This window comes from Salarias fasciatus, chromosome 8, assembly GCF_902148845.1.
Source record: "Salarias fasciatus chromosome 8, fSalaFa1.1, whole genome shotgun sequence".
Taxonomy (NCBI): domain Eukaryota; kingdom Metazoa; phylum Chordata; class Actinopteri; order Blenniiformes; family Blenniidae; genus Salarias; species Salarias fasciatus.
The window spans coordinates 10,227,993-10,240,420 of record NC_043752.1 but is presented as its reverse complement, the minus strand read 5'-3'; the positions used below and the strand labels follow the sequence as shown (position 1 = coordinate 10,240,420).

General features: G+C 40.1%; 1 protein-coding gene and 1 pseudogene across 1 annotated transcript; both read left to right on the top strand.

The window, feature by feature from the left end:
- Position 1: 1 nt before the first annotated feature.
- On the top strand, positions 2 to 3,609 carry LOC115393767 (5-hydroxytryptamine receptor 3A-like; the record flags this gene model as incomplete). The annotated part of the gene is made up of 7 exons (XM_030098872.1): positions 2 to 69; positions 1,319 to 1,485; positions 1,987 to 2,144; positions 2,349 to 2,559; positions 2,650 to 2,826; positions 3,213 to 3,298; positions 3,379 to 3,609. Coding segments are annotated over 7 exons (1,098 nt in total), but the record flags the coding sequence as incomplete, so codon positions are not given.
- Positions 3,610 to 5,362: 1,753 nt separating this feature from the next.
- Positions 5,363 to 11,222, top strand: LOC115393766 (5-hydroxytryptamine receptor 3A-like; annotated as a pseudogene).
- Positions 11,223 to 12,428: the final 1,206 nt, after the last annotated feature.

The window sequence follows — 12,428 nt, the reverse complement described above, 5'->3', positions numbered from 1 at the left end:
TTGTGGAATTGAAAATATTTCTCTTCCAAGTGACAAGTTGTGGAAGCCAGACATCACCATCGAAGAAATGTAAGTGTAAATCCTTCTACAAACACAATAACAGAGATTTCTTTCTTTCTTTTTTTGTTTTGTTGATGCTGGTACTGTGGGGGAGCTCTATCTTTTAGAATTTAGGGATCTCTGGTTTGTTTTCCACTGTAACACCAAAAATATCGCATTGTGCACTTAGTAATCGAGCACATACAGTAAAACTCCGTGATTTAAAACTGTTGATTAAATATACAAGATATACTGAGCCGATAAAGATGAAAGTTTTACAAGCTTGACACTTAAACACACCACAGAATGTAAACAAATAAGCCAATGATGACATGAGCAAATCAATCGCAAGCAAAACACACAGCAAGTTTTCATTTCAACCAACATGCTGTTAGTTACTAAAACCTCCACTGAGGGAAAAATGTTCTGTTTAATAGCTCTAATGACATATCAATAAACACTGCAGAGATAACGAACCACAAATAATCAGAATTTGGATGTCACCACCAAATTAGCATCAAGGACTTACGTTAGAGAGCATAACAGAAAGGTGCGTCGGTTGTGACTGAGAGTGAAGACAAAGTTGGGGTTAAATCCTCTTCCGGTTCTCTCTCGTTTCCAATGGAATTTTAGCTAAATAAGCTCCATGTTGTATTTCTGTAAGTAAGTTATGCTGTCACCAGAAAAAAAGCGCTCTCACTGGCTGAATCAGGACGAAGGTTTTAGTATATGAATAAAAACACAGCGCCGCCTACATGCAGCTGCGCTGTGTTCAGTTCTGTCAGACCGGCTGGTGATTCAGCACCGCCTGGAGCGGACAGCTCCCGGGATGCGCCTCCATTGACTCGGGCTTTTGGCGCGGACGGTCAGGTTAAATCATGTTAATACAACATAAACGCGTGCCACACGTCGGTCCAGGGTGGAAATCACCTACTTTGCTCTTCACAGCATAAGGCCCACGATAGCGAGGCGAGGCAGGTACAGGCAACAAGGCCACAAAAAAAAAAAAAAAAAAAAAAATCCATTACCTCCATCTTGGTTCAGTTTCAGCTGAGTCACTGAGTGAATCCTGGTCAGGTGATCATAAAATGTGAAATTGCACAGATTCAATCAGCAGTTATCAGCAATAACTGTTTAATAGTGATGCATCATACACTGAATATCCCGGCCACGAATGGACACAACGTCAGATATTACAAACAAGTTTTTATTGAGTTGATATCTGCAAATATCCTGTTTGAAATGGATTAATGTTCGGGCTATATGTGTTTCCCTACAGGACCGAGACGGACAAAGCTCCCCCTCCGTATCTCACCATCAACAATATGGGTGAGGTGGAAGTTCAGGACGACCAGGTGCTCGTCAGCACCTGCAGGATGCACATCTACCAATTCCCCTTTGATATTCAGAACTGCAACCTCACCTTCAAATCTGTTGCACATACTAGTAAGAGCCTGTTTGTGTTTGTAAAACGTCACAACTTGCATCAGTAGACAGAGTCTCCTCTGCAGGCACTTAGAAACTGCGGTAAAACGCTGTGGTTGGTGTGGATGAAAATACGAATGACACAGAAGGCTGTGAGGGAGACAAACATCTTTCTTCCTTCCTCACCTCTGTCTCTTTCCACCACACATTCAGTTACTGTAGTTTTAATAATTATTGTCTAGACGAGGGTTTTAAAGTGCTGGAGGATGTTCTCTCTCTTCCAAAAGCCTGAACCACAAAAAAGTCATCATCAGCCATCATCAGCCTCTCTTTTCTCTGACCATCCCTTCAGTGTAACATTGTAACCTTTGACAATATTTCTTCCAGGTTGGATCTTCTTGAAAGAGATTTTTTTTTAAGAAAAACAGCTGTTTTATATTTGTTATGAACACTTCATCCTTGACATCCTATCTTGGCTCTTTGCGACACAAAATACCCTAACAGCACTTTCATCCCCCTCAGTCAGAGACATTCGACTCCAGCCGAGTGACAACTCCTCGGAGGCCACAGAGTGGTCTCGGGACTTGATGCGGACCCAGTACGAGTGGCTGTTCATGAACATGGCAGTCACCTACCTCAACACCAGTGATCGATTTGGACAAGACTTTGTCGTTTACACCGTACGTACCAAGATGCATTTGTAAGATAAGGTTGATGTCAGCCTTAAGCACTACCAACTGTTTGAATAAATCTTTGCACAAATTCAAGCATTTATACTAAATAGTTTGTTTCTGTTTCCACCATTCCCTACATATATTTTAAATACAGTTTAAAGATTAAAAAACATTCTTGACTCAAACGTCTGATCCTGCTCGTATCTTCAGATCACGATGAAGAGGAAGCCTGTTCTCTACATTGTTAACTTCCTGCTTCCTGTCCTCTTCTTCTTGTGCCTGGACTTGAGCTCGTTCCTGATCTCGGATAACGGCGGCGAGAAGCTCAGCTTCAAGGTCACCGTGCTGCTGGCCGTGACAGTGCTACAGCTCATCCTAAATGAAATTCTGCCCTCTTCCTCCAACAGGATCCCACTTATAGGTGAAGAGCTCTGCCTTGTTTGGACTGCAGTGGTTACTGACACGTTTTGTGACTATTGATCCACAGTAGTGTTGTTGTCTGCTCTGTTAGCGGTTTACTGCATTGGGATTTTTGCCCTGATGATGCTGAGCCTGCTTGAGACAATTTTGGTGATGTATCTGATGGAGAAAGACTCCATATCATCGGACAGCAAGACTGAAAGAGATCAAAATGTAAGAGAGGACGGCAGCTATCAGAACAACACCAACAGCCACTACTGCCATAAAGGTGAGAGCAGGAGCCAGAGGAACTGGCTAACGTCCATCTATCTCCCTTCTCTTTATCTATCTTATCAGTAGACTCATGCTCTCTTGACAAAACTCGTTTTGGTTGTTCGTTTACACAATGATGTCAGAAAATGAGATTTATTGAGAACACTTGTCTGCATCTAGACGGGGAAAACACATTTTTTTCCAACACTGCTACTCCTGTCCACCACCGCCGTGGTAAAACATCCCACTGCACATCAGCAAGCAGACTTAGAATAAGAACAATTGTGGCTTCCAGAGTGGTATAACTATCAGTCTGTGTACGCGTCATTGTTAATGATATTTTTTTAAATCCTGTTTATAATTTTTCAGTGGATATTGATTTAATGACTTCTACATTTTCAGATCCACATAAATGGATTCAAGATGCACGTATTTATGAAGCGTCTTCTGGTGAAACTCCGTCTGAGCTGCTGCCTGAAGATAAAGAGGTCAGAATTCTATTTTCACTAACTTTTTTACAATTAAAATATTAGCTCTCTAATGCTGCAAATCCAAATCACTTCAACAGGGCAACGGCAACAGACTGACAGCGCAGTACCTTGGCTTGGAGAAGCTTTCCGATGAGCTGAAGGAGATGCGGAAAACATTAATTTTGCTCCTCAAAAGCAAGAAGGAAGAGGAGAAGCTGGGCTACTGGACCGGGGTGGCTAAAAAAGTCAACAGAGTTTTCCTGATTTTGTATCTGACTGTGGTCAGTGTGTTTCTCGTGGTTATCTTCTCAAAATGGAACAATCCATAGAAAATCAGTCCCACTGAGTTGGGATGGAGGTGAAGAATTGAGGATACAGGATCAACAGTTGTGTTTCACAGTTAGTCTACACCTGATAGAATCAATATTTAGTCTCAATTTTAATTTTGAATTTTTCTTTAATGTAAATTATAGAAGTAGTTCAGAGAATTCAGAGACTATCATTTAGACTACATCAACATGAAAAAGAGAGCTCTGTTCCAAACTTCCTTATGTCTTTTCTCTGGAGTGACTCCATGAAGACTTTAAGATCACGATGAGCATTTTTGCAGGTCTGCTTTACATTCTTGAAAGGGTCTTATTATTGTTGTTGTTGCTGTTGTTTTCTTTTCTTACATTTGCTCAAATCATCTTTCTGCTTCAGTTTTTGGGACAATAGCACATGCAGACGCCATGTTTTAAAAGCAATTTCCAAGATTCACTGTGATGATAGTAAATGTAATTAATTCTACACTTTGTTGAGAGTCAGCGGCACATTGTTACTTTTGCACATGTAAAAACTATTGACTGCAACTGTCGTCAGTGGAGTCTAAAATATTCTTAATGTTAAATTGTTGTGACTTATTTTATATAAAAGCTTGGAATTTCAATTTGGTGATAACATTGTTTGCTTCTGGGTAATTTCTGGACACAGTAAGTGCCAGTATTGATCCAACACTTGCTGAATTTGTAGGAAAGCCTCTCTGATGGAGGAGAGGCTTCATTGTTAGTGCCTTCAGCCCTTAATGGTGGTTTTTGTTGCTTATAATTTGATCTTCTGCAGGATGATCAGGAGCTCTGCTGAAAGCCATATTCAAACCACATTCTGATTACTGCAAAATGATGAGAACTTACACTGAACAAGTTGTGTTTGCAGGGCTGAAAGTTCTTTTGTTGAAGGTTTCACAAGCTTGGAAAAGAAATTGCAGCGTACAATAATATCTAGTAGAAGTTGTATCTGTCTTTATCATGTACGTGATTATGTGTCACACGTGATGTGCACACTGTGGAATTTTTTGCGTGTATATTTTAACAACAGTGTTTACATTGTGAGACGTTTTAGTGAATTCACTCCCATTATTGGAAAAAGTGCGAAACAGATTGTTGCTATTAGATAATTAAAAAAAAAATCGCAATTACTGAACTTTGCTTGAGCTTGTGATTTCTTTAATATAATAAAGAAGTATAGAGCTGCTGTCTGTGTACTTATTTTGGTGCAAACTGCACAGAAACTTATATAAAAAAAGGTGGATTCACAAGAAAAAAAATTTAATGTCAAAAGCTATATAATTGATTCAGAAGAATGAAAAAATGACTTACATTAGGTCTAGTTCAAGGACGTGAAACAAATTAATTTTAAAAATTGTATCAGACTGGTAAGTGAACTCTCCAGTTGAAAACACACCAAACACTTCTCTGTATGCTCTTGTTGTGTTTTGTAAAGTTTACGGATCTAGGATCAATGATGTCCAACTGATGGCAAAATGCACCTTTAATCAAACGTCCTTCTACCCAGTTTCAAAAAGTGAACTCAAATTGAGTCTGAATAACACCTACTGAGGTGAGGAGGAGTTGATTTGTAGTGATGAAGGTTAATAAGGCAAAAAGTCTGCAGGAGAAATGGAAAAATCTTGAAGGTAATGATGATAATAATCAGTGATAAGTGCAATAGAGTTATTATAGAAATGCACAACTCTAACAAGGAGAAACTAATCTATTTTCACCTCCTCCTTATTTGTACTACTGTTATCACAATCAGTGAAACATGGAGGTCATCCCAGGGCGGCAGAGCGGAGCTCCTGTTCGGCTGGAGGCCAGGCACGTAATGTGAAACCTAAAAGCCTCAAGAGAAGAAGAGATTGTGGTCTGTGGTCTATGAGCATTGATTAACTGTTCAATCTCCTTCCAGTCTCCAGAACTTACTTTGTGGGATAAGATCATAGGTAGCGTTGAATGAAAAACATGAACCACAAATTATTTCCATTTTTTTTTTTTTTGTGAAAACTGCAAGAAGCCACAAACAGCTCAAGACCACACTTGAAGTGGAAGAGACTGATGAACAAGTGATAAGAGGAGAAGCATGTGTGAGTAGCTGAGACACACAGGGTGAAATTGGGCTCAACCAACAGCAGAAAATCTTCTTTCTGTAATTCATCTTCAATGGGTGAGGGCGGGAGCTTTTTCCAGCTGGCGGTGGATGTCTGTGTTCACTGGACCGGTCACCGGTCCACCAGGCAGACAGTCACACCTCCAGTCATTCAGGGTAATCAGCTTACTTAAAAACTCACAGGCACAGGGGAACATGCAAAACACCTGCTTGTACTGTGCGTTGTGGTCTCTCTTTCCCTCCTCAGGATCTCCTCCCTCCCCTGACATTCCCACATCCCTCACCAGACTAACAAATCCGCAGCGCTCAGGGACTTTCTTTCTTTTTCTGTTTATTTCTTTATGATTTCTTCTCCATGAGTCTCTGTCTGCCATCCCTTGTTTTTAATGTAGCCACTCTGGCCTTACCATAAAAGAAGCCATTTGATCTCAACAAGCACCTTTCCTATTTGAGATAATATTTAAAAGCATAAAAATGAAATCATCATGTTTCTCTTTCTGGAGGTTCCCTTCAGATGTCTCCGTTGGTCTTATCCTCTGCCTCCTCTGGTCCTGCAACATCTCCACATCCTCCTTTCTCATGAAGAAGTTGAATCTGTTCTTTTAATATTGTCTTCTCTTCGCACAAATGTTTAGAATAAGTACAACAGGATGGAAATTTGGAACGTGATCTGATCTGCCCAACAGATGAGGGTGTTGCCCTTGGATTTACCAAAAAAAAGAAAAGGAAGGTGGGACGTTTGATCTGTCCTTCTGTTCTCGAGCACCTCAGTGATCCCAGTCCAGGAGGACGCTTCTTCATCCAGAGCGGAGAGGACAGAGACCCTCACACACTCACAATGTTGATGGCTGCTTCCTTCATTCTTCTGCTCCTCACAGGTAAGGGGGACGGTGTTTGTGTTTTACATGTAGTTCTGTTGTATTGTATTCTACCTAGGGCTGTCACTTTAGTGCATTAATTCGATTAATTAATTACACTCCAAATTAGTGCACTAAAAATTTAATCTAAGATTAATTATAGCTCACTTGAGTGGCAATTCAATGTGAATGGAACTGTTGTCTTATTTAGAGGCATATTATACTTGTAGTATTCATTTTAAATTGCTGTATTAAGTTAGTTTTAGTATTCATTTTGAATTTAGTTTGCTTAAGTGGTTATTTGAAACTCAGTCTTATTTATTTCAGAATTTTTTTAATTTTTTTTTATCAATATTTGTACTGCATTATTGAATAGTGCACCAGGCCGAATTGGCTTGCTGGGACGTACTTAAACTTTTTCTCCTTTTGAATTTCTTTAATGAAACACACTGAAAGTGTTATTTAAGTTGCCTGATTGGGCTTAGAATTTATTTTGGACAAGACGTCCTGACTGAGCTTTCATTCATCATTGACAAAAATGTGGATTTCAAATCTTCTCTTCTCGGTGTTGTCATTTAAGAGTCATGCACTACAATTCTGTAACATCCCTGAATTTTAATTCTTTACTTGGGGACCAAATCAGATATGAGATTAAAATGTGATTAATTAGATTAATTAATTACAAATCATGTAATTAATTAGATTAATTTTTGATCGCATGACAGCACTAATTGTACCTAGTTACATCTAATTTCATCAGGTTTAAACTTTGTCCCGCAGCCTCAATACAAGAAAAAAAAATCTAAATCAAAGTACATTTTGCAGATTCATGCATTTGTAATCTTAGAGGAACAAATTCCACTTTTGATCTGGAAAAAAAAGTATTTCATTTTAAGGTTTTTTTTTTTGCCATATTTAGGCCTTTGTCTGGATCTGTTTCAGTCTTTTAAAATGATAAACCATTATTTTGAAGCGTATTTCAATTTTTGCAAAACATAGGGAAAACTAAATTTAAACCTGTCCTATAACTTTTGTTTTCAATCAAAACAAGTCACAGTTTGCAACTCTTTCTCTTTTCTGTATATCAAAATAAATTAAATCATGATCTCTTTCGTCCTGGTCTGATTATGTTTGAACAAATAAATGGACTTCATCATGTTACAGTTTTTTAATCATTCCTGTGTGTGTGTGTGTGTGTGTGTGTGTGTGTGTGTGTGTGTGTGTGTGTGTGTGTGTGTGTGCATTAATTGTTTCGAAAACAGGTGGAAATGCATCGTCCAACTGCAAGTCGTCCTCTTCATATTTTCCACCTCACAATATGAAAATAAAAGGTCCTTAAAAAAATACTGTTTTTTTCCACCCTTAAACAGTCTTTTCCTCAAGAAAACCACAAACTTTAAGGCTTGAAGAAGGTTTAGCAATGAGCCATGATTATTTTTTCCCCTATAAATCCTGCATTGACGCTTGAATAATTCATACATGCACATCGCTTCAATCAACGTCAGAATAAACCACAGTGTCACAGATGTTTTCATCTCACCTTCCCATAAAATGACAGTACTGAACAGTCTATTCATTTCTAATTAGAGTTTAATTATTTTTTACCTGGCGCTGGTTTGTTCTTGAATTGAAATTTTTGGCACTTTTGATATTTATTACCTCAGGTCTCCTTTTTTTTTTTTCTCAAAATCAAGTTTGACAAAGACATCAGGGAAAGACCAGCTAAGAGATGACTCACTAATGAATTGGGAGAAACTGACTTTAAAATGTGTCTTTCTGTGGTTGCAGATCATGGGAGGTCGCTCGGTGGAAGCTGCAGTTACCAGGATGTTTTAAATCATCTGGCCTGACCAGAAACAACGACCTTTTCAGCATGAGCAGGCCCGTTAAACACTACGATTCGGTTACAGTCGTGAACCTCATAATGGCCATCTCTGCCATCCTCGATGTGGTAAGATGTTCCATCTGATTGCAGTTTCTTTTCTATGTAATCTTTTTGACAAGGACGGTTGTCGTTATCCCACTTCATTGGTCTACAGCACTGCTGTGTGCCACAGAAGCCAGACACTGAAATCCCTTTAGGTCCCTGCAGTGACCTATAATGACAGTTCAAAGTGGCTTTTAGCATCACAGCGTCTCCCTGGTGGCTGCTGATTGTTTCTGTCGGCCAGTATGTCCAATTACTGTCTCATTAAAAGCAGCATGTCTGTGAAAGGTTTTCCCAAAATCCTGTGCATATTTGATTATACTTTCTCTGCAATGTTTTTGGGACTGTGGCATGAAACCCACACACAGGGAGAACATGTGAACGCCCACAGAAGTGAACCTGGATGTTTTGCTGTGAGGGGGAGCGCAAACCACGGAATCGTTGTCTGGTTGTCATTAACTTGTTGAGTTGGAAGAAACAGATATAGTCCCCAGCCTAGTAAATAAGATGAAATGTTTATTCAGTTTATGCTGTGAGACATGATCTTCCTCCATATGAGTCAAATTCAGCTGTAGTCTAGACAGACTCTGACCTGGTTTTACTTTTCTACCACTGAAGCGTCATGTTTTATGATCCTGCATAGCTTCAGGCTTGAGTTGTTGATTAATGTTCACACAATCTGTATTTCTTCATTCACAGAGAGAGACCGACCAAACCTTCATTTCATACATTTGTATTTACACGGTGAGCTATTTTCTCACTTATTTATTGACTGCACTATGATCCTGACCATTCTCTGCTCGTTGAATTAAGTCAGATATTGAAAGACTTTCTGTATGTTCCCTTTAAGAACCGACTCTTTTACAGCCCTGCGATCATAAAAACAGCTCTTAATTTACCTGACTTCTTTCCTCTGTTGTTTCTCTGATCGCTTCTCTTCAACACCTGTGTGCACCCCGTCCTGCCGCACCTTCACTCTGTAGTCTTGGTGCAACGATTACATTCAGTGGGACCCGGAACAGTTCTGTGGACTTAACATGTGAAAGTCCCGACGGATGTTCTGTGGAAGCCGGACATAATTATTGAAGAGATGTAAGTTTGATGACGTGAGCATCGTCACAGATTAACATGTTTAACAGTTACTCAAGATGCAAGATGTGGTGCGTGTGTCTGTTGTGATGCAGGATAGAGAAAGACAAAGCTCCTCCGAGTCTTTACCTCAAAATAAACTCAGACGGTGGGGTGGAATATCGGAACGACCAGGTGGTGATCAGCACCTGTAAGATGCACGTTGACAAATTTCCCTTCGACATCCAAAAGTGCAACCTCTCCTTCAAGTCTCTCATGCACTCTGGTGAGTCTCTGGAGCGTCCCGTTCACATTTGTGGAGCCAAATCTACCGGTGGAAGTGTTTTTCGTTCCTGACCCTCCAAAGCCGAACATCTGTCTCCCTCTTCAGACGAAGAGCTGAATTTTTTAGTCCACAAAGATGACAAGCTGCTCACCAACTGGTCTCGCATCGCGATGCAGACGCAGTACGAGTGGCTGTTCCTCAAACTCACCGTCACCAACAAGACGGACAACCACAGCATCGGCTCAGACCAAACCACGATCGTTTACACTGTGAGGAGTTCTCTGTAAATAGAAAGCCTCACAGAGCTGCTGCAGTAGATGCTCTGTTTTCCTCTCGGAGCACACTCTGACAGCTGACCTCAAGCTTTATTCCACAGATTCACATGAAGAGGAGGTCAGTCCTCTACATCGCTAACTTCTTGCTGCCCGTCCTCTTCCTCTTGTGTCTGGACCTGAGCTCCTTCCTGATCCCGGACAGAGGCGGCGAGAAGATCAGCTTCAAGGTCACCGTGATGCTCGCCGTCACCGTCATGCAGCTCATTCTCAACGACATTCTGCCTTGCTCATCGGACAGGATCCCCCTCATAGGTGAAGCAGATCACAGACATTACAGAATTGCGCTGCACAGTAACAAGAAAACAGGTTGTCTCTAATAATGTTGCCTGTTTCATCCAGCGGTCTTCTGCATTGGGATCTTTTCTCTGATGATGCTGAGTCTGCTGGAGACGATTTTGATGTCGTATCTGATTGAGAAGGACTTTACATCCCGAGTTAATGAACAGAACCTGAACAGGGACCAACACAGCAAACTCCACAGCCCATTACTGGGTGAGCTGAATAATGGAAGGATCCCTTCTTGAAATAAATGTTCTGAAACATGTGAATGTGGGTTTGAATGCTCCAATATTTCACATTAATAAGCTTTTTATTCTTCTTGTGTCCAATCAGAGATGAAGAGATACACAAACTCTGATGTTCAAATATCACCTGAAGCCAAACAGGTAAGAGTTGTTTTAAAATATATTTTAGATGGCATGCTTGCACTCTCATCAGTGGAAACAAGACCCGGCTCCAGCAGCTTGAAAGTGTTGTATGCAGTTGATTAATTTTCTGTCCCCTCCCGGCAGCTCGGCAGCGGTCAGCTGACCGAAGTGTTCCTCGCTTTGGAAAAGGTCACAGATGAACTGGAGCAGATTGAGAAAGCAATGACAGCACTAAATGAAGCGAAGGAATGGGAAACCCAGGCTACTGGACCAGACTGGCTCAGCGAATCAACAGGATCTTTATTATTCTCTACGTCATCGCTGTGAATGTGTTTCTAGTTGTATCTTTTCAGTGTGGTGCATTTCAGAGGATGATCAGTAAAAGAGAAAATACTTGAAAGAAGACATTAAAGACTGTGTGCTTTTTCTTGCAGCTAAACAAGACTTGCTTAAGGAGCATGTGGAGTAATAAAAGCTTCACCCATCACTGCAGTGGGAAACCGTTGTAAACTCAGTACAAATGGCATAAAAACAGTTCAAATTCAGTCTCAACTGCAAAGAACCGAGCTAAATCTGCTCTAATCTACGGGAATCAGATGGGCAACAAAAATTAAAATCTCTTCTGACTATTCTGTAATCACTTGTGGAATTTCAGTAGACAAAGCGTCTCCATCGAGGAGTTATTGTAGAAGCAACAAATAAAAGCAAAAGCTAATGCTGATTTTGTTGATTAAAGAGAATTTTTCCATCCAATTACAGATGATTCGATCTCTGTCGGTGCCGTCGGCACCTAATGGCGGTTTTATTCATCACAGTTTGTTCTGCTGGAAGATGCACTTTAAAAGTGTGGCTTTCCCACATCCTGGTTTCAGATAACACACACACGCACGCATGCTCACACGCACGCACGCACACCACACACACACCACACACACACCACACACACACACACACACACACACACACTCACACACATGTAATCTGCAACATTTACATGTATGTGTTTATTAAGCCAGAAAGTGTTGTGTACGTTGGTCAGACTGTAAATATGTGTGTCAGTGTCGTTCATACATGCTGCTGTTTGGTCATATTTTTCATGCAGAGGTTTTAAAAACATTTTCATTTTGCAGTTTTTGTTTTTGCATTTGTATTTGCAGTTTGTTCATGAAGGTTTATTGTTCAGGTTCAGAGTTCCAGCTGACAGTCGCTTCACTTTATCAAGCTGCATCAGTAGTTGTTGGCTGCCATAACTCGCTGTTTCAATGTCAAAAATAAAACTAATCTAAAATTGTTTATGTATGTTCTCATTTGTCCAGGCAGGAGGTGTATTAAAGAAGTTGTATCAGGTAAATTGGACTTATGTATGGACTTGTGTCACATATTTTAGATGTTTTGATGCTGATCTGAATGGCTTCATCAGTGCAGTTCCATTAAAGTAAAAACACAAAAAGTTGAAAATTCGCATCTTGTTTTTAATTTTACACTTGAGTAAATTTATACTTTTTTAAACTTTTTTTTTTTTTTTATCAATTATTACTGTAATTAAAGGATAATCAACAGACTACTTTAACTACACCCAGATTCCCTTTGTCTATTGAAGTAAA